The sequence below is a fragment of the Balaenoptera acutorostrata genome, chromosome 12, assembly GCF_949987535.1.
Source record: "Balaenoptera acutorostrata chromosome 12, mBalAcu1.1, whole genome shotgun sequence".
Classification (NCBI taxonomy): domain Eukaryota; kingdom Metazoa; phylum Chordata; class Mammalia; order Artiodactyla; family Balaenopteridae; genus Balaenoptera; species Balaenoptera acutorostrata.
Genome location: NC_080075.1, coordinates 15,570,228 through 15,597,572, shown reverse-complemented (window position 1 = coordinate 15,597,572; position 27,345 = coordinate 15,570,228). Strand labels below are relative to the sequence as shown.

Genomic DNA, 27,345 nt, shown 5'->3' with positions numbered 1-27,345 from the left:
CTTGCCTAATATTGGTAGGAGTGACTTTGTGACTTTGAGTACTTGCTTGTTTGACAGCTTCTGCTCTTTTCTTTCTCTGTTACAGATAGTAACTGTCCCTATTGAAGCCCCCAGCAGGGCTGCAGCCAGAACTGAGGCACTAGCAGGCATGTAAAGCTGGTCATGCATCTACGCTGCTTGATACATTTTGAGCCCAGTAACAGAAGAGCCTTCCTGAGATTGCTGTCACCATACTTGCCTGTCACCTTTGCAGGGTTGGCCAGTGTGTGAGTGTTTGGTCATATGCTGTCATGGAGGTCAAGGAGGAGGGAAAGGAAAGGGAGGCAGATGCTGAGACCCCAGAGAGAGCTAGTTCCTGAGGAGCCATGACTTCCCCTCAATTACAGCGAGCCAAATGTCTAGCCCTGGAGTCGGGAGGTGCTCCTGGTCTTGGTGTTAGGAATCAGTCAGTGCGTCCTGCCCCCTGACAAAGAGTCCATCTTGTTACCGGCAGCCAGTTTGTAGGGAACCCAGATCATATTCTCTGGAGGGCTGACCTCAGAGCAGTGCCACCCTCCTTCCTTAGTCAACCAAGTCCGGGGAATTCCCTGGCGGTCCAGTGGTTAGGACTTCACGCTTTCACTGCCAAGGGCCCGGGTTCAACCCCTGGTCAGGGAACTAAGATCCTGCAAGCCGTGCAGCGTGCCAAAAAAAAAAAAAAAGTCAACCAAGTTTGTGAGGTATGACTGCCAGTCATCTATGTACTTACCCAGATTCTTGTTGTGACAGACATCCATGGTGTCCACTTCCCCCATGATGAGGTGTGGGCCTGTCCAGCCCTCTTGCAAAGGTGGACTCATGAGAGGAAGGGCTTAGAGCTAGCCAGACTGGCTAGGCAGCTGCCACAGGTACAATATTGGTGCTAACTGAGGAAGGGTAGGCACAGTGTTGCATTTTGAGTTTCTACCGTCGTAGGAACCGAATCTGGTATTAGACCCAACATGCGTCTGAGACCTAAGCAAAGCCTGAGCACTTCAGCTAAGACCACGCACCAACATGTCACTCTAAATTAGCCTCAGCCCTTTGAGATGCTGCCCCAGATCTCAGTAACTTCATCGTCAGAAACAGATCCCCACCACTTGCAGTGGTGCTGCCTCCTGGGTACTGATGGTCCAGCCCTCGGACTCCTGCAGGGACCCCTTCTTTCCATCCAGTGACATGGATAGTAAGAGGCAGGCATTTGGCTAAAGCAGCCTGTTTATTCAGAATATGTTTACAGCTGCTTGAAGATTTTTAAAGTCAGTTCTTAACAGAAGCATAACTGAATGACGGAACCAGTTTTATTGTTTAATTTTTTTTTTTTTTTTTTTTTCAGGGCTGAGGCTCCAGAGAGCTCAGGAACTTCTTTCGGGACTCACAGAAACCTACACCCTGGTGATGGCACACAGGGACTGTTTTCTTGTTCTTAGTCTAAATGACTGCCAAGAAGGAAGGCAAAGGTAGAAGAGTCGGATCTCGGGCTCTCCCCAGAGCTTCTAATCTCAGACCTTATTAAACTCCTTTCTGAGCCCAAGGACAAAGCTCACTTGAACAAATGATTTTGAGTCATGAATGAAAACTCTTGCTCTTTCCATAATGAGAAAGAATTAAGAGATGGACAGGTAAGCAAGCGCTTCTGTTTGGGAAAGAAGGTGTTGGTTTGGGTTATGTTGTTAATAGTAATAAGACAGAGCATACATCAAGAGGGTGTGGAGGTTTAGAAATGTGTAGGAAAAATCCTCACTATAGTTCTCTTTGTTCTATTAGAAGAAGCTTCTAGTCACTTCTGGGTCAATTGCCTTTCCTGACAGCTTATTTTCTAAGTGGGCTATGGGATTTTGGTCTGGATTTGCTTGGGTGGGAGGAGAATTTCAGGCAGAATCCCCCAAGAAATGTGTATTTTATCAATTTGGGTTGTTTACCTTACTGGCCCTTTCTCTCTCCAACACGTGTTTTGGCCTGATTATCGTCAGGACCCCTGATTCAATGTGCTATGTCTTTTTTTTTTCTTTTTGGCTGCACTGGGTCTTAGTTGCAGCATGCAGGATCTAGTTCCCTGACCAGGGATCGAACCCAGGCCCCCTGCATTGGGAGCGCAGGGTCTTACCCACCAGACCACCAGGGAAGTCCCCCAGTGTGCTGTGTCTTTGTGTGAGCCTGGTGGCTTACCCTGCATTCCTTACCTTTTTCACTACCTTGCCCAGAAACAGTCTTAAATGGAGCCTGTGGGATTCAGTGGCCAGAATGGGGACAAAGCCTGTGCTTTGGGAGTCCAGGGAGGTTTTTGTCACTGTTCTAAGATAGGTGAACTGTTCTTCCAGAGAACATCCATCTTTGGACACTAGAGGGGACTGAATCGGAGAGGGAAAGGAAAGATGTGATGAGTCCTGAGCACACAGACTTCTCCAGGGAGCTGTTCAGCACGATGAATTACCAGATATTTTTGAGAATGTATCTTGAGCCTAGTGCTGTGCAAATTGTCTAAGAAATATAAAACAAGTATACGAGAAGGTCCCTGCACTCAAAGCGGCAGAGTCTGACTGGGGAGACGGGTCTTTTGCACAGGCCCTTGTGCCACATACAGAGGGGCTATAAGACTTAGAGACGTGAGGGACCACTGTAGCCCCAGTTGGTAAGGTCGGCCACCCCGAGGAGGTGGAACTGGTCTTGAAGAGACCAGAAAACACTGAGAAGGTGGAGGAGGGGGCGGATTCTGGAGGAAAACCACATGACCCAAGGGCTGGAGGTGAGAGGAGCTGCAGCGAATATGTTCATTGGATCAAAGTGGGAGACAATAGTGCTTAGGCATCGTGAGGCCAGTTATGGAGGAGTTAGCTCAGCTGTGGTGTGTTTAGGTGTCCATTCTTGTGTCCCAGGGAAAAAGAAATCAAAAAAATCAAAGCTGTGTTTAAGGAGTGTTAGTTGGCAAAAATATGTGGAAGGGATTAGAGTAACAGGACAATCTGGGATTCTCAGGCCTTGACATAAGCAATGATTCCTTTAATTATTATTTTTTCTTTTATCTATTTTAGAGAAAATAATTCTGCAGATGGTTCAAAATCCAAAAGTACAGAGGATGTACATATAGTGAAAAAACTACCTTGCACCCTTGTCCCTCAGCTACCCAATTTTCCTGATGGAGGCAAAGTTACTACTTCCTTGGATATAATTCTGGAAATAGTCTCTGTAAAGACAAGCAAATATATTATGTGTTTTTTAGAAATTCAAATGGTAAAATAGTGTATATACTCTGCCCTTTGTGTTTTCACTTAATATATCATGAAGATTGTTCCAAGTTGTCCATAAAGCACTTTCTTACTCTTTTTTATGGCTGTATAGGATCTCATTGAGTGGATATGCTTTAATTTGTTTAAAATTAGTCCATTAGTGACAACTAGATTTATCATGGCGATCATTTTGAAATGTATAGAAATATCAAATCACTGTGTTGTGCACCAGGAACTAACATTGTTGTAGGTCAATTATACTTCAAAAACAAACAAATAGGGACTTCTCTGGTGGCACAGTGGTTAAGAATCTGCCTGCCAATGCAGGGGACACGGGTTCAATCCCTGGTCCGGGAAGATCCCACATGCCACAGAGCAACTAAGCCCGTGCACCACAATTACTGAGCCTGCGCTCTAGAGCCAGCGAGCCACAACTACTGAAGCCTGCGTGCCACAACTACTGAAGCCAGCGTGCCTAGAGCCCGTGCTCCGCAACGAGGAGCCACCGCAGTGAGAAGCCCGCACACTGCAACAAAGAGCAGCCCTCACTCGCCACAATTAGAGAAAGCCCGCACGCAGCAACGAAGACCAACGTGGCCAAAAATCAAAATCAAAAACAAACAAACAAAAACAAACAAAGGAACTCATAGAAAAAGAGATCAGATTTGTGGCTACCAGAGGTGGGGGTGGAATTGGATGAAGGCAGTCAAAAGGTACAAACTTCCAGTTATAAGAAAATAAGTACTAGGAATGTAATGTACAACATGATAAAGATAACACTGCTGTGTATTATAAATGAAAGTTATTAAAAGTAAATCCTAAGAGTTCTCATCACAGGAAAAAAAAAATTTTTTTTTCTATTTGTTGATGTTGAATCTATAGGAGATGATGGATGTTCACTAAACCTATTGTAGTCATCATTTCATGATGTATATAAGTCAGCTCATTATGCTGTACACCTTAAACTCATACAGTGCTGTCTGTCAGTTATATCTCTAAAACTGGGGGGAAAATTATATAAAGTATAATAAAATAAAAAGTCCATTAGTGGACAGTCAGGGTTTTTCTAGCTTTTTGTTTTTATAAACAGTACTACCATGAATAACACTGTAAGCATGTCATTTGTATATGGATGACTGTATGTGTTAGATAAATTCCTAGAATGAAATTGCAGGCCCCAAATGTGCACAGCATATGTGATTTCATCAGGTATTGTCAAGCCAGAGAGGTGGTACCAGTTCACTCTCCAGTGTCTTATAACTCTCGGTCGTCTAGCCAGCACAGTGTTACCACACTTTTTGATCTTTGATAATAGGATAAATGAAAAACTTCTCAGAGTAGTTTTATTTGACATTTTTCTTGTTATAAGTAAGGTTGAGCATTTCTTCACATGTTTAAGAACTATTTGTGTTTCCTTTTATGTAAACCATCCATATCCATGCCAATTTTTCTACTGGGTTGGTTTTTTTCCTTACTGATTTGTAGGATCTTTTTTTTTTTTTTTTAACATATTAGGAAAATTAGCCCTGTGTTGGTGATATGAGTTGCAAAAAGTTGGTCAGATGGTTTTTTAAGCTCCAGTAGGGGGAAGGTTTGGCTGAGCAGAAAGGCCAAAAGTGAGGAAACTGCTTCGCTCAACTTTACTTACTCAGAGCCCTGAGACCTTGAACGGAGCCAGGAAATCTGTATAATATTATATTAACACTGGGCTTCCCTGGTGGCGCAGTGGTTAAGAATCTGCCTGCCAATGCAGGGGACACGGGTTCGAGCCCTGGTCTGGGAGGATCCCACATGCCGCAGAGCAACTAAGCCCGTGTGCCACAACTACTGAGGCTGCACTCTAGAGCCCGCGAGCCACGACTACTGAGCCCTCGTGCCACAACTGCTGAAGCCTGCGCACCTAGAGCCCGTGCTCCGCAACAAGAGAAGCCACCGCGATGAGAAGCCCGTGCACCGCAACGAAGAGTAGACCCCGCTCGCCACAAGTAGAGAGCCCACGCGCAGCAGTGAAGACCCAACACAGCCAAAAATAAATAAAATACATTAAAAAAAATTTTTTTTAAAGATCATATTAACATTAACGAAGCTTTTCGCGGTTTTTTTTAAGACCGATTAAACAGGAGTTTTCCCTTACAGTATTCCTTGTAGTTGACTTCTCGGGAGTTCATCCATTTTCTGTGTGTGTGTGTTACTGGAAAAAGGTGTGAGGTTTAAGCTGTCATCTTTGAGGGACTACTACGTGCCCAGGAGACTGACTTTGGTTTGTCTTGCAGGTTGAAAGTGTGTCTGCTGGGTGCCCTCCACCATGTGACGAGGACAACAGTGCTCTTCTGGCTTTCAGTGGAATTCCTGTACGTATCACCCACACCTCAGTGCTTCCTGTCGGTAGAAGCTTGTGTTACTTGCTGCTGTGTGACGCCAGGCACTGGGACACAGGGTGGCACAGACCCTGCCCTCCAGTAGCTCACACTTTGGGTGGGGGGATGGGGAGGGCACAGACATGCAAAACAACCTCTATCTAATAAGATAATTGTTATAATGAGGCAGAATATAAAGTGCAGCGGGAATACCGAAAACACACCTCTGTCTCAGTTGAGTTGAGTGGATTTTTGTCTGTGTGCTCTCCAAGGAGGGCATATATTCATACTTGTCCCCACATCACCCAACTGCTCCATCATAGTTGGCATTTTCCGGGTGCTTCGCTTTAAGATTGGCTTTAACCAACCCATGTGGGAAGACTAGATTCTTCTGGCCTCCAGTTTCGAGGACACTCGGTACAGCGGGTGGGACTTGTTTGTGTGGGTGGGGGGGACGTGGACTCCGCCTTCACAGTAAAGGTCAGCTGCCCCTACAGATCTCAGAGTTGAAGAACCACGGCATCCTCCAGGCCCTGACGGCAGAAGCGAATGGCTGGGAGCCGGCTGGTAAGTCCCCCTCGGAGCCTGGGTGGGACTCAAGGCGGAGCTCCCTATGGGTCTGCTTTTCCTCATTTGAATTTCTCTCACTACTTTTCCTGTAGAATTTTTTTTGTATATATATATATATTTATTTATGTATTTATTTTTGGCTGCGTTGGGTCTTGGTTGCTGTGCACAGGCTTTCTCTAGTTGCAGTGAGCGGTGGCTACTCTTCGTTGCAGTGTGCGGGCTTCTCATTGCGGTGGCGTCTCTTGTTGCAGAGCACGGGCTCTAGGCACGCGGGCTCAGTAGTTGTGGCTCGCGGGCTCTAGAGCGCAGGCTCAGTAGTTGTGGCGCATGGGCTTAGTTACTCCGCGGCATGTGGGATCTTCCCGGACCAGGGCTTGAACCCATGTCCCCTGCATTGGCAGGCGGATTCCTAACCACTGCGCCACCAGGGATGCCCCTCCTGTAGAACTTCACAGATTTATCATCCTTCAAGGGAAGTTAGAGACCTGAGTTCTAATTTGGCCCCACAAGCCCTGCTGGTAGCTTGCTGTGCGCCTTTTGGGCAAATCATATAAACTCTGTGTCTACAGTGGAAATATTAGTACCTCCTGTGTCCTCAAAGGGATGTTGTGATAATGAAATGAGACAGAGTGGGTGAAAAGCCTTTGAAAAGTTATCCTGTTTTATCTGCTTGACATGGCTCTTCCCATACTATATTTAAAGCTCATTCTACTTGCTAATTTATTACACAGAAAAGCACACTCACCAATTCAGAAGAACCAGTTCTGGAGTCAGATATCTCTGGCCTAAGTCCTGGCTCTTTCACCCATCAGCCCTATGACCTTGAGCAAGTCAGTTACTCTTTCTGACCCTCACTTTCCTCATCTATAAAACAGGGATTATATCAGAACCTGTATGATAGGAATTGTGTAAGGATTAAGTGAGATAATGTAAAGTGCATAGCGCACAGAATGTAAATCATAGTGAGCGCTCATTGGTGTGTATTGTTATCTTTAAATTCTGCAGACTGAAAACGTAACCTCTAAGAATATGGGGTCTGTTAAAAATATTCCAATGTAGAAAAATTATATGGAGGTCTGTAAAGTATCTTTTAATTGAATTTTGTCTTTACCATGTGGTGACAAACCTAACATTTATTAGAGGTGTTGCCTTAAATGCCAAAATATTTTCTATTTCAGTACAACTGGCATTTATGTGCCAGATATTTTTTTAAAATTTATTTTTATTTATTTTATTTTTTTGTCTGTGTTGGGTCTTCGTTTCTGTGCGAGGGCTTTCTCTAGTTGCGGCAAGTGGGGGCCACTCTTCATCGCGGTGCGTGGGCCTCTCACTATTGTGGCCTCTCTTGTTGCGGAGCACAGGCTCCAGACGCGCAGGCTCAGTAATTGTGGCTCACGGGCCCAGTTGCTCCGTGGCATGTGGGATCTTCCCAGACCGGGGCTCGAACCCGTGTCCCCTGCATTGGCAGGCAGATTCTCAACCACTGCGCCACCAGGGAAGCCCCCTGCCAGATATTTTTAATCATATTAAACAACTACAATTTTTTCCCCAGATTGCTCTCAGCTAATTTAAACTAATAGGCCAACTAAATCAGCTGTGCTGTTTACTATGTGAATAAGTAGAAGAGGGCCTAAATAAAGGAGGCAATCGACAAAAGGAAAAACGATAAAGATCCTTACTAACGTGAGCTGGGTTTGTTATCCTGGAGATTTGTGTTTTGGCTCCTCGTTCTTCTGTCAGTGTAGGGGAAAAATAGTATTTATGTCAGGATCATCTTCAGAGGTGGGAGTCCTAAAGGAACCAGGAAAGGAGAGAGATGCTCTTACATGGGTTGGATGTTGGTCTCCAGTTTGGGCACCAGATTGCGTTGCTGCTTGAGACCTTGGACTTCTTCTTGACTACCTTGCTGTCACAGTAAGCTCCCACACCTTTGCCTGTGAGGTTTGTGCTCCTGGCTCACAACCTTTCATCAGCTCGTTTGTAGGTGAAGGTGTGTGGGGTGAAAGATTGATCGAGTTGCTTATAATGATCTGAAGGGTGACAAGTCAGTGAAGCTGGCTGTGGATGAGGGGTGAAGGGTGGGGAGCTTCTTCTCAGCGTCGTGATGAGCATCCACGGCTGCTGTTCGCTCTTCTTGTTTCGCCACTTTGTCCCGCTTTTTCATCTCCCACGGGTCCAGCATGCTGGAAGTAAGTTTTATTTTCTTCACTGTCCCAGGTTGAGTGTTCTGTATTCTGTTGAAGTTATCTAGTTTGGAAGCCCTAATGTAGTCTGCTACCCCGGGGTGGGGCTGGCAAGATTGAATGTCCTAGAGGTCCAGGGTTCAGGACCCCGGACCCATCTCATCTGCTCCCACCGTCCACATCCCTGCCAGACCCGAGCCCACAATTGCGTCAGTGATACTAGCTGCTGTTTATTGAGCAAGTGGCCTTTGGGCCACTTACTCCCCTAGAATCTGAAGAGTTACGTCATCCTCACAATAGTTGGAAGAGTGATTACAAATGGTTAAGTAACCTGCCCAAAGAAGTACAGCTCGTGAGGGACAGAGATGAAAAGTTCACGAGCTATTTGGCTCTACACTGTGCTTTCACAACTGTCCCCTCCAGCGCCCCAGCAGCCTCCTTGTCCTCATTATCCTTTAGTGTTTTGAGTTTTTGGTAGCTTTTTCTTTCATTTGCAAGTATACTTCCAAAACAGTTCACCGTCACGTGATGTCCTCAGCCCGGATTGCGAGGCAGAGGGGAGCTGTCCTAATCTGCTTTCACCACCCAGGCTAGAAGGCTCACGAGTTTGGGTGTCAGACGGAGGTCTCTCCATCCTCCCCACTGTTTGCCAGTGTCCTCCGTAGCAAATGGGAAAAGCCAGTGGTGGGCCATGCTGCCAGCAATTTGGGCCAGAGAGTGGCAGCTGTGGTGTGGAGAAGAGGGCTGTGTGGTGGTTATAGAGCGCCTGTCCTGCTGCTTTTTTCTTCTGTTTCCCCTGCTTTTGTTGTGCTTTCATTCATTCATCACACATTCATTGTGGGGAATTCCCTGGCAGTCTAGTGATTAGGACTCTGCACTTCCACTGCAGGGGGCACAGGTTTGATCCCTGGTCGGGGAACTAAGATCCTGCATGCTGCAAAGTGCGGCCAAAAACAAAACAAACGAACAAAAAACAACAAAAAAAACATTCATTGTGCGCCTGTCATGTGTCAGGCGCTGAGAACCCTACCTTCCTGTGGCTCCCAGTGCAGTGGGCAAGACAGTTACAACATGGTGATAAGCGTGGGGTGTCGGGGTCTCTCGTGGAGCAGCTCCTAACACGGATTACAGAGGCTAAAGAAGGCACCCAGGTGAGGGTGATACCGTAATTGGCTGAAGGATGAGATGGAACTGCGCCAGAAGGGGCTGGAACTAAAGGTGGGAGAGTGGGGTGTGCAAAGGCACCCAAGGGGGCTGTTGAGAGACTTCAGGTACTTCTGGATGCCCTAGGACAGAGCCAGAGAGGTAACAAGGCTCCCGATTGTGAAGAGTTGGGGTTTCATCTTGAGAATTATGGAGAATCCCTGGAGGGTTCTGGGCAGCAGGCTGACGTCGGATCTGCCTTTTTGAAAGCTCACTCTGGCATATCAGAGGGCAGCGACAGGGCCCAAGGCAGGCAGGTGAGGCCGGGGGCTACGACAGCAATCCGGACACACCTAGATCTCAGAGGGTCTCCTTTTCTCACTGTTGCAGTTATGAATACAGAGGTGCTCCGAGCCCAAGAAGAATGGGAAGCTGTGGACAGTATCCAGCCGGAGACAGGTAACCGCAGGGATGGTGCCGCCTCCTCACAGCCTGCTGCTGCTAAACACACGATCCACCCGTGCGGCTCATGTTCTGTGCCTCTGGGATTAGGATACAGAATTCCTGGGTCTTATTGTTTTCAATACGTGACATAGGATAAAATCTCTTTTCCCAATTCAGAGGTGATGCCATCGACCTCGGGAGGGAATGGGGATGAGCGCCATGGGGAGAGGGCCGCCAGCCGTGAGAGAAGACAGGGAGGACCTTGGTCAGGGTCAGCTTCTGCAGGGTGATGAGGTCAGGCAGAGGATGGAGGCAGGCAGCCAGGACCCCTGTGTCAGGTCGAGCAGGTTGTTCACTATACAAGGAAGTCCCTGGAAATGGGGGCTGAAGCCCTCTGCTGGAAGCCTCTGAGGGCTGCGTCAAAAACTGTCTCTCGTGCCTTTCAGGAGGTTTGGATGGAGCTGTGGGAGGGGAGAACTGGGACCCAAATCTAGCCTGAGCCCCACTTGAGCTCCTGAAGGGATGTTAGAGTGGACTGTATCAGCCATCACCTGTATCGCGGACTGATGAGTCAGTACCCTGTGACGAAGGCTGGATAGGGGATCATTCGTATCCATGGCGTGAGAAGGGGCAAAGTAGAAGATAGGAAAGGCCCCTAAACAAACCTGTAGCATGCTCCTACGTGGGTACCTCCTCCAGGCAGTGACTTGCCCCCGCTCACAGATGAGTGGACATGAGGGACCGCTGCAGATCTATCCCCACTCACTTCAGGGCTTAGCCTAGTCAGCCTCTGCACAGCCGGGTCCGAAAGGGAGTCAGCCCAGCAGATAATGCCACCCCCTTGACAGAGGGTTGGTTGTAACTGTAGGTGTCTGATGTTTACAGCGGAAAGTCAGCGCTGGGTTTAGAGGTGACAACCAGCGGCCCTCAGTAAATGTCTGCTGATAGAATGACTACTGTTACAAGTGCCAGAGTGTCTTCTCTTTTGCCGCAGGGAGCCGGGCCAGCTCAGACCAGCCTGGGCAGCTAATCTCTTTCAGTGAGGCCCTCCAGCATTTCCAGACCGTGGACCTCTCTTCCTTCAAGGTATGATAGTAGGGAGGTTTGGGGGTCTCAAGCAAAGCACTTTCTTCCCAGGAGCCAGGCTTCTTCCCCACCAGGATAGGGCACTGGGCAAGCAAGATGGAAACTTCCAGGTGAGGGCTCTGTCTCAACTAAGAAATCTCAGGGCGCAGGATCACAAGTGGCCAAGGACCCACATGTCGTGGGCCCCGGCAGCCTTTCAGGGACTGTGCCCGCGGAGCTCTAGTGGCCCTGTCTTATAGGGGCCGTGGAGCTGCTCCCGCTCTCCCCTCCTAGGGATGGGGAGGTCTGCAGCCGGATGCTAGGGAGCGCCTTGGGGAAGCAGGGCAGCTTGTCCAGAGAGCTGAGTAATTCACTGCCGCCGTAGGAAAATCTTCCCTCCCCTGGAGGAACAAGAAGTTATTTGGGAATTTACAAAATATGTGGGGTCGGAAAAAGAAAGAATATTAAGGAGAGTAAAAGCTGACAGGCTTTCTGGGGACTCTTGAGAGACCAGTAGTAAGTTTAGAGAACTGTGATTTCAGATCTTCAACCTAAAGCCTGGCTCAAGGAGGGAGGCTAAAAAGATAGGAATCAGATTGGTTTGTAGGACCCAGAGATCCAGAGGCTGCCGAAATCAGAGTATCCTAAGCCCTGCGGCAATGGCTGTGAACAAGGAGAAGTCAGCAGAAGCTGGTTTAGGCACTGCTGCTGTGGTGTGGACCGACGGCGCCAGCTCCCCTCAGGGGTATCCTGCTCCAAAAAAGTGCCCACTGACTGTTTGTTTGTTTGTTTGGCTGTGCCACATGGCATGTGGGATCTTAGTTCCCCGACCAGGGATTGAACCAACGCCCCTTGCATTGCACGCGTGCAGTCTTAACCACTGGACTGCCAGAGAAGTCCTCCCCACTGACTGTCTTATCTTAGAAGTTGAGAGGGCTGTTAGACTTTATATTTATGTCCTTTACAGAAAGAGACAGAGACAGACATACAAAGGGTAGAAGCAGCCCTGCTGGGAAACTTGGCCTGGCATCTGTGAGATGCCAGCCCCCATAGCCAGCCACCTCTAGCTTCCTTGGTAGTCAGTGACATAGCTATTTTTGGAAAAGCCCAGAGGACCAAATGTAGACAACCGGTTGATAAGGCCTGTGCTTGGGGACATCTCTCTCTACTTACAAAGAGCCTACGAGCTGGAAGAGCCTGTCTCCAGAGATTCTCAGTTGCTTCACAGCTTCTGCCCCATTTCCCTGGCCCAGAGGCCAGCCAGTTAGTTGGGAGAACCACTCCTTTCTGCAAGACCAGTCCTGTACTGAGCCTGATGGTAAGTTCATTAAAGCAAATGAACACAACACAACACTCTGACTATTGCCTGCACCTTCCTCCCCAGAAAAGAATCCAGCCAACGATCCGAAGGACCGGGCTTGCTGCCCTCCGGCACTGCCTCTTCGGCCCTCCAAAGCTCCACCAGGGCCTCCGTGAAGAAAGGGACTTGGTCCTGACCATCGCTCAGTGTGAGTGCACGGGTGCTGCCACAAGGCAGGCGCTGTGTGAGTGGTTAGACAGAGAGCACAGTTTGCCTACCTGGTTGCTGAGACTAAGCCAAGGCTATTGCATTTACCATCTTGAGGGGAGAGCAGAGTGTCTGGAGCACCGGCCAGGTCTGTCTTGGCTGTACTGTTCTCTGGGAAGCACTCAGTCCTCCCCTGAGGGCCAATCCAACAGAGCATGGGTGTGTTTTGGGGCAGGTGGCCTGGATAGCCAAGACCCAATGCATGGCCGAGTCCTCCAGACCATCTATAAGAAGCTGACCGGCTCCAAGTTTGACTGTGCCCTCCACGGAGACCACTGGGAAGATCTGGGCTTTCAGGGTAAGAGAGAGAAATGATTCATCTTCTCCCTGACTCCTTATTCCAGGAATAGAGTGAGAACCCAGACAGTCCTCTTCCTGTCATGCCAGCACCATGAGACAGGATATCTGGGGCAGAGCATTTCAGGAAGAGGGTACAGCAAATGCAAAGGCCCTGAGGTGAAATGTGTGTAACTCTTTCTGAGAAATAACAAGGAATGTGGCTGAAGTGGAGAAGGAGAATAGTTCACTCGGGGTCTTGCAGGCCAGTGTAAAATATTTACTCTAAGTGAGATAGAAAGCATGGGAGTGATAGGATTTAGAATCCAGTGTTTTCTTTTTATTCTTTTCTTTTACTATCAATGAAAATTTTTTTTATATTATTTCATTTTTTTGAGTGAAACAAAATGATTTCACCTGTTTTGGGACTGTACTATTTTTTCAAAATCATATCAAGTTACATTTGTATAGAATAGGAAAATATCTTAATTTAAAAAGGAAACTTTATATACTCATAATTAATTGGTGCTCTGTTGGTACTGACAATGTGTTTAAGTCCCTTTACCTTCCTTCATCTATAATATAATTGTCCTAAATATTCCCTCTGTGTACATTGAGAATCACATCAGTGTTATGATTTTTGTTTCAACCATAAATTTAAATAACTCAAGAGGAGAAGCAAGGTCTGTTGTATTTACCCATATATTTACTGTCTCCATTGTTCTTTCTTCCATTCTGATATTCTAAGATTCCTTCTTTTATCACTTCCTTTCTGTTTCAGGAACTTCCTTTAGTCGTTTTCTAAAGTAGGTCTGCTGGCAATAAATTCTTTAGCTTTCCTTCATCTGAGAATGTCTTGATTTCCCCTTCACTCCTGAAGGATAATTTCTCTGAATGTAGAATTCCAGGTTGACAGGTCTCTTCTTTCAGCACTTGAAAATAAATGTGCTACTTCCTTTTGGCCTCCATGGTTTCTGATGAGAAATCTGCTGTCACTTGAATTATTTCTCCTTGTTAGATAAGAAGTTGTTTCTCTCTCCGCTTTCAAGATCTTTTTTGTTTGTCTTTTTTCTTTTGTTTGCAGGAGTTTGACTATGATATGTCTTAGTGGGGATTTCTTTGGGCTTATCTTATTAAGGGTTTGCTCAGCTTCTTGAATCTGTAGGTTTATAGTCTTTGGCCAAATTTGGTAAATTTTCAGCCGTTATTACTTTGAGTACTTTTTTCAGCCCTGCTCTTTCTCCTCCCTTGTATAACTCTGATGACACAGATGCTAGATCTTCTGTTACTGTTCCACAGGTCCCAGAGGCTCTGTTCATTTTAGGGGGATCACTGTATAGCTCAGAGGTCTCCAAGGCTCTGTTTATTTTGTTTTGTTTTTTCTCTCTATTGTTCAGATGTGCAATTTATATTGTTCCATCTTCAAGTTCACTGGTTCTTTCCTCTTTGGTCTCTATTCTGCTGTTGAGCCCATCCAGTGAGTTTTTAATTTTAGGTATTATATTTTTCAGTTCTGAAGTTTCTGTTTGGTTCTTTACATCTGATATTTCTTTACTGAGACTTTCTATTTTTTCATTTTTTTCAAATGTTTGTATTTGCTTATCAAAGGCATTTTTATGATAGCTGCTGTAGTAGTTTTCTATTGTTGCTGCAGAAAATTACCACAAATTTAGTGGCTTAAATCAACACAGATTTATTATCTTCTAGTTCTGTAGTTCAGAAGTCTGACACAGTCTCACTGGGGCAAGATCAAGGTGGCAGCAGGGCTGCATTCCTTTTTGGAGGCTCTAGGAGAAAATCTATTTCTGTGCCTTTTCCACCTTCTAGAGTCCGCCCACGTTCCTCCTCCTTCAGAGCCAGGAACACAGCATCTCTCTGAGCTGATTCTGTCCTCACATCTGTTTTTCTGACTCTGTGCTTCTACCTCCTTCTCTCACTTTTAAGGATTCTTCTAACTACATTGGGCCCAGCCAGGTAATCCAGGATAATTTCCCTATCCTGATTAGCAACCTTCATTCTAACTGCAATCTTGATTCCCCCTTGCTGTGCAACAGAACGTACTTGTAGGTTCTGGGGATTAGGACGTGGATATCTCTGGAGGTGCCGTTATTCTGCCTAGGACAGCTGCTATAAATTGCTTATCAGGTAATTCCAACATATGTGTGATCTCAGTGTTGCTATCTGTTGATTGTCTTTTCTCATTCAAATTGAGATTTTCCTAGTTCTTGGTGTAATGAGTGATTTTTTTATCGTGTCCTAGATATTGTGGGTATTATGTAATGACAGTGTTGATCATCTTTAAATCTTCTATTTTAGCAGGCCTCCTCTGACACTGGGCAGTGGGGGAAGGGTGATGTCACCTCATTACTGCCAGGTGGGGATAGAAATCCAGGTATCCCACTTGACCTCCACTAATACCACTGGCTGGGTGGGGCAGGGGTGCCTCATTGCTGTTCCCATGTAGCCTCCACTGATGTCGCAGAGGGTGTGGTGGGCACTAGAGAAGGATAAAAGTCCCAGCTCCCCGCTTCTTTGACTGCCTTTGCAGAGCTGAGGGGCACCTTGTTACAGTCAGGCAGGGGAAGTCTAGGCTCTCCACTTGGACAGTGATTAAGGTAACCAAGTCATTGAATCTCACAGAGCAGGGATTTCATTAAGCACCCTGAATTTCCTCTTGGTTTTTGTTTTAGGAACAAATCCAGCCACAGACTTGAGAGGAGCAGGCTTCCTTGCCCTCCTGCATCTCCTGTACCTGGTGATGGACTCAAAGACCTTGCTGATGGCCCAGGAGATTTTCCGCCTGTCTCGTCACCATATCCAGGTGGGGCTTTGGTGGGAAGCCAGCAGAGAGGGCTGTAGGGGCTAGGACCTGGGCACAGGGCTCTCCTTAGTAACCATGACAGCTTTGCAGGTAGATCTCCAATTGCTGAGGGCCCTCAGGACAGCTGAGGCAAACCAGGCATGGGCATCCCTGTCACCCTGACCTGGCTGGAATCTGAGCTCCACCACTCATTAGTGTGTGTCTCAAGCAAGTGCCTCAACTCTTCAGAGCCTTGGTTTTCTCATCCATAAAGAGGAAATCATGGAAACGTCAGCTGGATAGTTGGGAAAATTAAATGAGGTAATGTACAAAAGCACTAGACACAACTGTGGTACCAGTGTCTCAGCTCACTGCCCTCCCAGTATTGGCAGGTTCTCCTGGCCCTGGAGGAGGGGGGGTCAGCCTTTATTTGCCCAGAGAAGAAGGTTTGCCTCCAAGTGTCAGGTGACACGTGGACTTGCTGAAAGGCCAGAAGTGGCTCCTGTAGCCCTCAGGTTCTTTCCAGGCCTGCTCTCCAGGGTTGGTTTGATGGTTTTCCCCTGTAGTAAAAGGTGGTAGTCCCTCCATTTTAGAAAACAAACTTGACCTGCTTCCTGCCATTCATCTGTCCCAGATTCATGGGGCCTGGAATTCATTCATGTACTAAACAGGTATTTATTTAGCATTCCCTGTGCTACTTATTGTTCCTGGTGCTTGGGAAACATCAGTGAGCAAAACAGACAAAGATCCTTCTAGCAGAGAGGACAAGACAGGAAGCCTAATACATAAATAAATTATAGAGTATGTTAAAGGTGGTAAGTGCTAAGTAGGCAAGGTTAGGAGAATGTGGGAGGATTACAGTTTTATGGGGTATTAGGGTAGCTGTCATGAGAGGGTGAGACTTAAACCAAGCCTTGAAGGAGGTGAGGATGTTAGCCAAGCTTGTATTTGGAGGAAGAGCATTCCACACAGAGGGGGCAGCTAGAGCAAAGGTCCCAAAGGAGGTGTATGTGTGGCATGTGCAGGAACGGCAGGGAGGCCAGCTGGAGCAGAGGAGCAGGGAGGGCGGTAGGAAGGAGGTGATGGGGTAACAGGGAGCAGACGGTGTCGGGCCCGGTAGGCTATGATGAGGATGTTTGCTTTTACTCTGAGTCAGATGAGGGTTTTGAACAGCCTGGAGTGACACGATCCAACTTACCTTCTTAAATGGATCCTACCAGCCGTTGGGTTGAGGGTAGTCTCTGGTGAGGGCTTTTGTAATCAAGTTAGAGATGATGGTGATCTGGACCAGGGTATTTTCAGAGGAGACGTTGTGAAGTGATCAGATTCTGGATATAGAATCTTGAGTGTATGGGCTGTAGAGAATAGAGCCAGCATATTTTTCGGATGGTTTGGGTACAGGTGTAAGAAAAAGAGGCATTAATGGTGATTTTTAGCCTGAGCAGCTGGAAAGACAGAGTAACCACCAACTGAAATGGAAAAGAAAGAGCGAGGCTGGGGGTGGTTCCATCTGCCACATGAATTTTAGACTGAGATTATGCATTTGTTTGTTTGTTTGGTTCATAAATTTATTTATTTATTTATTTTTGGCTGCGTTGGGTCTTCGTTGCTGCGCGCGGGCTTCCTCTAGTAGCAGCGAGCGAGGGCTACTCTTCCTTGCGGTGCGCGGGCTTCTCACTGCAGTGGCTTCTCTTGTTGCGGAGCACGGGCTCTAGGCACACGGGCTTCAGTAGTTGTGACACGCGGGCTCAGTAGTTGTGGCTCGCAGGCTCTAGAGCACAGGCTCAGTAGCTGTGGTGCACGGGCTTAGTTGCTCCGCGGCATGTGGGATCTTCCCGGACCAGGACTCGAACCCGTGTCCCCTGCAGGCGGATTCTTAACCACCGTGCCACCAGGGAAGCCCCAGGTTATGCGTTTTTGACAACTACAGAAGTGACGTACCTCATGTCAGGAGTACCCATGTCAACATGTCTTATTCCTGGTGAAGTTAACCTTGGGCACATGATTAAGGCGGTATCAGCCAGGTTTCTACGCTGTAAAGTTACTGTGTTTCCCTTTGTAATTAATCACTGTCTTGGAGGAAGATACTTGGAAGCTATACAAATATCCTGTTTTTCCTCAAACTTGGTTCTAATAGTGATTTTCTTTCCCTCATTCCTCCTACATTTATTAATTTTTAAATTTATTAATTGGAATTCTTCGGTAAGAATGAATTGTCTTTGCTATTTATTGATTCAGGTACTTTTTATATCCGCATGGACTGAGATATTTATTTTATTCTATGGGATATAACCCAACACTTTTATTATTTATTTTGTTGCTAAAATTGTTCCCATGTCGACCATTTTAAGAGCTCTTTCAGGTGGTACCTGTGCCCTTTCAGCATGCCCTGTCCTTTTTTGAGCACTTTTCTACTTTCTGGATCCTAAAGATGCTCTAGGCTCTTGTATTTTCCCTGAATGATTCCCAGCCCTGAGATCAACCACTTCTCCAAAGAGCTCTTGTTCTTTAGTTGGAGACTGATATTTGGAAACCAAGATCTGAGTGCTGGTTGTTCTCACTGGTATTAAGATCTCACTGCTTCTAGGCCCTCTCAGTGGCCAGAGCTTGGAAAATATATATGTGTCACTGGTTCCCTCCTGACTCTGAAAGGAATGGTCTCTAGTGGTGAGCAGACCTGCCCACGCCCCAGCAGCAGTTCACAGAGAACAGGAAGGGGGTGTGATGCTGCCTGAGGGAGAGGAGCTGAGAATGAGCGGCTGAAGGTCAGACCTGCAGCATTTTCTTCAGATCATTGTGTCTTAGAGCTGGAGTCAGGCCAGCCTGCACTGCAAAAACAGACTGTTCCAGTAACTGTGTTGTTGGTCATATTAGTTAATTCTCAGAACCTCAGCTTCTTCCTTTGTAACATGAGAAAATAATCCCAACTCCGCAGACTTATTCTGAGTTGGAGAAAAACTGTGTAAAGTGCTAAGCACATTAGTCATTCAAGGAGTGTTAGTTATCAAAGTAACTTTTGATTGCTGTGAGCAAAAATACATTTTATATACATCTTACGGATAACACATGCATACGTAAATACATCTTGTGTTTTCAAAATCATATCTGCGCTTGCGCCTGCACACACACACACAACACATACATCCACACATGTACACACAGCCATTGTAAGGTAAGATAGATCCATTTTGAATCTAAAACTTCTTGACTACAAAACAAATCGTCACACAGTTCCTGCCACCTGGGCAGTTTTTCATTTCGTTCACTGCATATCTGTGTTATCTTTGAGGAAAAGTACCCATTAAACCTGACGGTTTCACGTACGCCCATCTCTTCCAGGAGACACTGGAGGAGGCAAGAGGGGACTTTGTGAGGATCTGGTCTTGAGGTATATCAGGACCCATGAGTTGAGAATGTGGGCGTATTCTGTGCTCTTCACGATGCGGGGAGGTAATGTCTGGGTCAAGTTTGAGAACCGGACCAGTTAGCTTTTGAAACAATGCGGTCTCTTGTAGCAACGCTGCTTTGTTATAGGAGGCCCAGAGGTTGAGGCATATCTTAGCAGTCACTGGGCCAGCCCCTTGTTGTACAGACAGTGAAGACCCAGAGAGGGGAAATGGCTTGCCCAAGGTCCCCCAGCTAATGAGTATTTCCTAGAAATCATCTCTGACCTCAGTGCTTCCCTTCTTGTGGTTTTTGAAGGCTCTCTTGTAAGACCTTCCTGCAGAAATATGGAAGCCAGGGTAGAGGGTTAGTGCCAATTCAGCATCCCTCATTCGTTTTCAAGGACAGGCTTGACTGAGGTGAGGGGGTAGGTCATTGGATATCTGAGGGAGGAACGTCCCAGGCAGAGGGAAGAGCAAGATGAGAGAGGATGCCCTGGGTACTTGATCTGGGTACGGACCAGCCTGACCACTTTGACCAACCTGTTCCTCATCCCTTCACCTGCTGGCCTTTGTGGAATTCATTGTGGATTTATATTTACTCCACAACATGCACGTCAGACAATAAGAAGGAATAGCAGCTTAGAATAATAAAATAAGAGGGCTGGTGTAGGTGTCAGGAAGCTAGATCCTAGTTCCATCTGCAGTATCATTACTTAGCTATGATTTGAGGCAAGTCACCTAGCCTCTCTGGGCCTCACTTTGCTGTTTTATGAAATAAGAGATTTGACCTAAATGATTCTAAGGTCCCTTCTGGCTTTATGATTCCTTGAACTCTTAAGTAACTCCAAGGTTTAAAGGAAAACTTCACCTCAAGCCCTTATGAATCCTGAAAATGCAGTTTTCCATGAGGCATGTAGGAGACCAGAGTAACAGCTGGGGGACTCAGACCTGCCAGCAGCCAGTCCTGTCTCTTTCCTAAGGAGAGAGCTGAGGTCTCAGGTACCTGTGGTACATCCTACTAAAGGGGAATTGGCCAGAAACTACAGATGCTGGGGGAACCCAGGACTCCATGGAAGTGCATGGTCCACGCTGTCCTGAGGAGGAGGAGTGCTACAGTTCAGACGCCGAGATGCAGGCCCCATCTGGCTGATTGCTGGCAGGCAGGGAAGCCCCTCACAACAGTAGTTACTCACAGACAACAATTTGTATAGCTTTCCTTGCAATTTCCGTCTGTTATTTCATTCCATCAACATGACAAGCCTGCGAAAAGGTAGGGCAGAGATGATCCTCGTAAATCTTCATTTCCCGGCAAAGGAACGTGAAGATATTACAGACCACTATCACTGATGAATATAGACGAAAAGATCCTCAACAAAATACTAGCAAACAGAATCCAACAACACATTAAAAGGATCATACACCATGATCAAGTGGGATTTATCCCAGGGATGCAAGGATTCTTCAATATACGCAAATCAATCAATGTGATACACCATATTAACAAATTGAAGAAGAAAAACCATATGATCATCTCAATAGATGCAGAAAAAGCTTTTGACAAAATTCAACACCCATTTATGATAAAAGCTCTCCAGAAAGTGGGCATACAGGGAACCTACCTCAACATAATAAAGGCCATATATGACAAACCCACAGCAAACATCATTCTCAATGGTGAAAAACTGAAAGCATTTCCTCTAAGATCAGGAACAAGACAAGGATGTCCACTCTCGCCACTATTATTCAACATAGTTTTGGAAGTCCTAGCCACGGCAATCAGAGAAGAAAAAGAAATAAAAGGAATACAGATTGGAAAAGAAGAAGTAAAACTGTCACTGTTTGCAGATGACATGATACTATAAGTAGAGAATCCTAAAGATGCTGCCAGAAAACTACTAGAGCTAATCAATGAATTTGGTAAAGTTGCAGGATGCAAAATTAATGCACAGAAATCTCTTGCATTCCTATACACTAATGATGAAAAATCTGAAAGAGAAATTAAGGAAACACTCCCATTTACCATTGCAACAAAAAGAATAAAATACCTAGGAATAAACCTACCTAGGGAGACAAAAGACCTGTATGCAAAAAACTATAAGACACTGATGAAAGAAATTAAAGATGATACCAACAGATGGAGAGATATACCATGTTCTTGGATTGGAAGAATCAATATTGTGAAAATGACTCTACTACCCAAAGCAATCTACAGATTCAATGCAATCCCTATCAAATTACCAATGGCATTTTTTACGGAACTAGAACAAATCATCTTAAAAGTTGTATGGAGACACAAAAGACCCCGAATAGCCAAAGGAGTCTTGAGGGAAAAAAACGGCGCTGGAGGAATCAGACTCTCTGACTTCAGACTATACTACAAAGCTACAGTAATCAAGACAATATGGTACTGGCACGAAAACAGAAACATAGATCAATGGAACAAGATAGAAAGCCCAGAGATAAACCCACGCACCTATGGTCAACTAATCTATGACAAAGGAGGCAAAGATATACAATGGAGAAAAGACATTCTCTTCAGTAAGTGGTGCTGGGAAAACTGGACAGCTACATGTAAAAGAATGAAATTAGAACACACCCTAACACCATACACAAAAATAAACTCAAAATGGATTAGAGACCTAAATGTAAGACTGGACACTGTAAAACTCTTAGAGGAAGACATAGGAAGAACACTGTCTGACATAAATCACAGCAAGATCTTTTTTGATCCACCTCCTAGAGTAATGGAAATAAAAACAAAAGTAAACAAATGGGACCTAATGAAACTTAACAGCTTTTGCCAAGCAAAGGAAACTACAGACAAGATGAAAAGACAACCTTCAGAATGGGAGAAAATATTTGCAAACGAATCAACGGACAAAGGATTAATCTCCAAAATATATAAAGAGCTCATGCAGCTCAGTATTAAAAAAAACAACCCAATCCAAAAATAGGCAGAAGACCTAAATAGACATTTCTCCAAAGAAGACATACAGATGGCCAAGAAGCACATGAAAAGCTGCTCAACATCACCAATTATTAGAGAAATGCAAATCAAAACTACAATGAGGTATCACCTCACACCAGTTAGAATGGGCGTCATCAGAAAATCTACAAACAACAAATGCTGGAGAGGGTGTGGAGAAAAAGGAACCCTCTTGCACTGTTGGTGGGAATGTAAACTGATACAGCCACTATGGAGAACAGTATGGAGGTTCCTTAAAAAACTAAAAATAGAATTACCATATGACCCAGCAGTCTCACTCCTGGGCATATACAAAACTGGGCAGCTAGTAAGTGGTGAAGCTGGGGCGAGGACCGCCATCACCTGACAGCTCGCCCAGCAGTGGGCTCCTTACAGCGGGGTTCTCAGCCAGCAGCCCGCCTCAGAGTCACCTGGGGGGATGCAGGTGTCCAGGCCCCTCCTTCCCCAGAACTACTGAATTGGAACCTTCAGGAATGGGGCCATGTCGGCAGCAGCCGCAAAAGACAATCTGGTTTTCTTGCTTCAGTGTTCAAAGGTGTTCAGTCCCAACTGTGAGGCGTGAAGAGAAATGAAATTTTAAATGGAAGCTCAGAAGTGTCCACGTCTGATTTCCTCTGCTGTCTTTTTAGTCAGTTCCCTAAACACAGCCTCAGTGTGGTATTTTAGCTCAAAGCCACACTTTTCAGGTCCAAGGGAAATGCTGAAGGAAAGGAGATATTTCTATCTGAATTCCAGTTTTTACTGCTTTTTAGTAAGTAGGCTTTTATAAAAATATTCCTGAGAATGAATGAACACTAAGTTCAGATCCTCTGTTAATTATGTTGCTACCATGTTCTTGTCCCCATATTTATTTTTAGACTGAAAGAAATCAAGGGAAGGGATGATATTATACAAATATTATGATAATTAAATAGGCAATACCCGAAGGTAGAGATGCATTGCTGCTGACCTCAGCTACCCACTGAGGCGCAGATGATAATTATGAACGTCTGTTAGCACCTCCTCAGGCCAGTGCTGCACTTAGCATTTTGCACATGTGGTCTAAATTACTCCTTAGAGCAGCTCTGTGAGGTAGGTTGTGGGATAATAGAAAATGTAGACTGTGGATAATAAAAGCTACCCTGGGGAGTTTTTTTTTTTTTTTTTTTTTCCCTGGGGAGTTTTTGTAAGGATTAGCGAATTGACTCCACTCAGCATGGCCCTTGTGTCAGGGTCCCCAGGACCACTGGGAGGACTCCCAGGATTTGGTGTATAGTTGTACTCTCAGCTGTGATTTACTGCAGCAAAAGCAAAATCAGCAAAGGGAAGAAGTGCATGGACAACATCCATAGGAAACCAGGTGCGGGCTTCCAGGAGTCGTCTCCCAGTAGAGTCACACAGGACGCACTTAATTCCTCCAGCATCGAATTGCGTAACACGTGGAATGTTGCCAACCAGGGGGCTCGGCAGAGATTCAGTATCCGAGGTTTTTACTGGGGGCTGGTCACGCAGGCACCATCTGTCTAGCACGTACCAAAATTCCAGAATCAGAGCGAAGGCAGGTGTTCAGCATAAACCGTACGGTTTGCACAGTTTGGGTACAGTAGTCAGCCTGAGGGAATGGTGGGAACCCTCTCAAAATCCAAGTTCCCAGATGCCAGCCTTATAAGCAGGCCTTTCTAAGGATGGCAATCTCAGGCCTCCTGTGTTCACTCTTTTTTTTAACATCTTTATTGGAGTATAATTGCTTTACAATGGTGTGTTAGTTTCTGCTTTATAACAAAGTGAATCAGCTATACATATACATATATCCCCTTATCTCCTCCCTCTTGCGTCTCCCTCCCACCCTCCCTATCCCACCCCTCTAGGTGGTTTTGAGAGACGGGAGAGCCGAGTCTCACAGAGTTTGGGTGGCCTTCCTCAGGATACACAGCTGGCAGGTGGCCAGGCCAAGATCTGGAATCCAGGTGTCATGGAAGGCCCTGAGAAAAATCCTTGTGGAGCCAGAAGACCTTCTACAGTTCAGTGCTGGCCACTAGAACTTTTTGCAATGAAGGAAATATTCTCTATCTGCACTGTCCAATGTAGCAGCTCCTAAGCAAGAGTGGCTATTGAGCCCTTGAAATACGGCTAGTATGACTAAGGAGTTGAATTTATAATTTTACTTAATTTTCAATTAATTAAAATTTAAATAGCTACACGTGGCTAGTTGCTATAGTACTGGACAGCACAGTTCTACATCACAATATAACGGATTTTTCTTCTCAAGGGAAGCAGATGGGATAAATAGACTTTGGCTCTTGTTCTGAGCTAAGGAACGCACTGGTCTATGTGTCCCTCTCAGCCGATGTCCTTGTGTGGGTTCAACAGCGGAAACTAACATGCAGTATTTGCAAATCCCCTGGGGAAAGCCTCTTTTCATTTGCTTGGGTTTTTGTTGTTAAAGAATAGGAAGGAACTGGCCCCTCCAAAAAGAAAGCATTCAGGTGGATGCTATAGGGAATTTGGAGGCCCTTCCTGGTAAAGCAGCCCTGCTGGACCCAGTCTGCCCTGCTCGGGAGTGGGACCTGCACAGCCCGTTCTCAGGCCTCTGTGTTACTAAGAGATGGGGTGCGCCCTAAGTCAAGGCTAACTTTTTACCTACTTGTACCTTCTCTGTCTGCTTTTGGGTGAAAAGCTTATGAGCAAATAACCAGAAGCCCAGAGAAGGGGAGAAGAAATTTTAAGAACCTATAGAATTGGTTAGATAACTGAGCCTCACTCCTCGTGTCCATCCAACCCCAGGGGGTGATGTGGTCCACAGGCAGCGCACGGGGCGGGCCTGGTGAAGGCCAAGGAGAGCTGATGGATCGGATGTTGAAGAGGTTGGAGCACTAGCACAGGGGTTTGTGCACCAGCTTCCGAGTGAATCGACCTCAGTAGGAATCTTGGTTCCGACACCTTAGGAAGGTTATTTAAGGTCACTAACCCTCAGTTTCCTCCTCTGTAAAATGGGAAGATTAATGTGAAAATTAAATGTAAGCATCAGTAATACCAGCTGCTTGCCTCTGGCTGTGATTGTTGTCTCCCGCAGGCCAGGTTGGGTTGTGGGTGACGGGAAGCACAGAAGGTGAGAGCCTGGATTGCCACTGACCCGGTACCCCCTCCATTCCAGCAATTCCCCTTCTGTTTGATGTCCGTGAACATCACCCGCATCACCATCCAGGCCTTAAGGGAGGAATGTCTCTCCAGGTGAGTCCCCACGCTGCTCACTCTGCCCTCCCCGGCCAGCAGAGCCTGGGTCCCTCCCACCCCCCAACCCCCCTGCCTCATCCTCCCAGCTCGCTTCCTCACCTGCTGGTTCCCGGGTACCTGGACAGATCCCCGTGCACCAGCCTCGCAGCCCATCTCTCCTCCCCAACCCTGACCTCAGATGTGAGGGCTGCTTGGGGAAGGGCTTCCCTTGGGGGCGGGGCTGGAGGGCCCCCAGGTGTCAGCCTCTGTCCACTGCTGAGCAGGTGACCTCCCTCGTCCCGCAGGGAGTGTAACCGGCAGCAGAAGGTGATCCCGGTGGTGAACAGCTTCTACGCCGCCGCTTTCCTCCGCCTCGCGCACGTCTGGAGGACGCAGCACAAGACCATCTCTGACTCGGGCTTTGTCCTCAGAGGTGTGCTTGCTCGCTCTTCTGGGGAGGCCTAGGTCCCCGGGTTCAGGGACCCAAGGGTGGCTGCTAGACTGGTTTTGGGTGCCCTCCTTTCCCCCCACCCCCCATTCACGGCTTCTCAAGTTCCAGCTTCGCCAGGCCTCCAGTCCCACCCTCGGGAGCCTGCCGCTCTCCTTCCTCTGCCGCCACTCTCCTCCCTTTCTGGCCCTGTACATCGGGTGACTATATTTTCTGAATCAAAAGCTGGGCCCAACAATTGGACTGGCTATTCGAAGTTAGACTGTCCTGGACAGGGTAGAGCGTGTGGTCCCTGTGGCCGAATCTGGTTCCTAGGTCTCCCTCTCTGGTGAGCTCTCCATCTTAGACGACTCCTTCACCCTCCTCTCCAGAGCCTCTGGGTTGTGCATTCCACAGCCCCCACAAGCCTCCTGCTCCCCCATCCTCTCTGTTCCAGACTTGGAGGTGTTGGCCAAGAAGAGCCCCAGACGGCTGCTCAAGACCTTGGAGATCTACTTGGCTGGAGTGTCAAAGGGACAGGCCTCCCTGTTGGGGGCGCAGAAGTGTGCTGGGCCACAAGCCCCTCCCTCCAAGGATCTCACTTTCACAGGAGTGTGTGACCTGCCACCACACTCCTCTGAAGGCACATGGCTGATCTGAGCAACCCCAGTGAGCGCCGCCGGATCAAAAGCCTTGAAGGGGCTTCGTACCCTGGCACCGTTCTGCCCCTTGCGGCCCTAGCAGAAGGGATGTAGGAAGCCTGTTGGGGGAGCCAAGGACCCTCACCTGCATGAGACGTGAGGGGCTGTTAAAGTTGACCCACTCCCCGCAGACCTTCCTACAGAGCAAGGAAAACTTTGCCATAATCTTAGTTGGGCTACAGCTTCCAGAGTTGGGTCCTAGGTAATTTCAGTGACAGATCATGAGGTGGGAGACCCCATCTGGATGTTCCACACAGCCCTACATCAACGATATTCCCAAGGAGAGGTGCCGGAATTCTGACTCCCTGGCAGCGGGGCTTTCAGGCCTCAGGGGTCCACGGGACAGGGACCAGACATGGGCTGAGTAGTCAGAATGTGAAGGGAGATGGCAGCGGTGGCAGCAGCTGACAGGGGGCAGCATGAACCAGAGAGTGGACATGGGCCTGCCTTCCTCGCCATCCCCTGGGGTCTCTGGCCTTGCACTTATCCCGCCCTCGCCTCTCCCCATCCCTCCTCCCCACTGCTTGTGACACAGAGCCAGGCGCTGGGCTAGGTGTCTGCTGCCACCCATCCTAACCGCCCACCAGCTGGGCTACCCCCGTGGAGGCTGTGCAGGTCCCATCAGGGATGGTTCTCTGGCCTGGGCGAGGGAAGGAGGAAATTCACGTACCAGCAGTTTTTAAATAAAAGAATTCTTCTGGGTTAAGAGTCTCAAGTGTTCTCCTTCCAGACAAGCTCTGTGCCTTCCTGCGGCCCTGTTACCCCATGGTCCCCTTTAGAGCCAGGCACTCGGCCGGGTGACGTCCTGGTTGTCTCTGGTGCTGGTCATGGGCCCAGGAGAGGTCGCTGTGCCCTGGCCACACTCCCGCCAAGTTCATATACACTGTCCAGCCTCACCCTGCTGCACTAACAGACCCGGAGACTCCGCACGCTGTAACCAGTGGGCAAGGTGGCCCTGGCTCTTGTTAGAGTTGCCTGGTGTTTGTCCTATATTTGCTTCTGG

General features: G+C 47.1%; 1 protein-coding gene across 5 annotated transcripts; it reads left to right on the top strand.

The window, feature by feature from the left end:
- Window positions 1–89: 89 nt before the first annotated feature.
- Window positions 90–27,048, top strand: ELMOD3 (ELMO domain containing 3). Of its 5 annotated transcripts, none has more exons than XM_028164789.2 (12): window positions 90–254; window positions 1,355–1,640; window positions 5,519–5,596; window positions 6,088–6,169; window positions 9,889–9,957; window positions 10,937–11,028; window positions 12,392–12,515; window positions 12,750–12,872; window positions 15,541–15,671; window positions 25,156–25,232; window positions 25,520–25,647; window positions 26,099–27,048. In XM_028164789.2, the coding sequence occupies exons 2-12, from the start codon at window positions 1,587–1,589 to the stop codon at window positions 26,299–26,301; spliced, it is 1,161 nt and encodes a 386-aa protein (XP_028020590.2). In that variant the 5' UTR covers window positions 90–254; window positions 1,355–1,586; the 3' UTR covers window positions 26,302–27,048. The 5 variants fall into 5 exon arrangements, with proteins under 5 accessions (XP_028020590.2, XP_028020591.2, XP_028020589.2 ...); XM_028164790.2 differs by having other exon boundaries at window positions 90–266; window positions 6,100–6,169; XM_028164788.2 differs by having other exon boundaries at window positions 90–266.
- Window positions 27,049–27,345: the final 297 nt, after the last annotated feature.

Excerpts from the sequence above, each read along its gene's own strand:
- ELMOD3 (XM_028164789.2), top strand. The coding sequence starts at position 1,587 with ATGAATGAAAACTCTTGCTCTTTCCATAATGAGAAAGAATTAAGAGAT. Across the intron at positions 1,641-5,518 it reads AAGAATTAAGAGATGGACAG|GTTGAAAGTGTGTCTGCTGG; the intron begins GTAAGCAAGCGC and ends TTTGTCTTGCAG. Across the intron at positions 15,672-25,155 it reads TGTCTCGTCACCATATCCAG|CAATTCCCCTTCTGTTTGAT; the intron begins GTGGGGCTTTGG and ends CCTCCATTCCAG.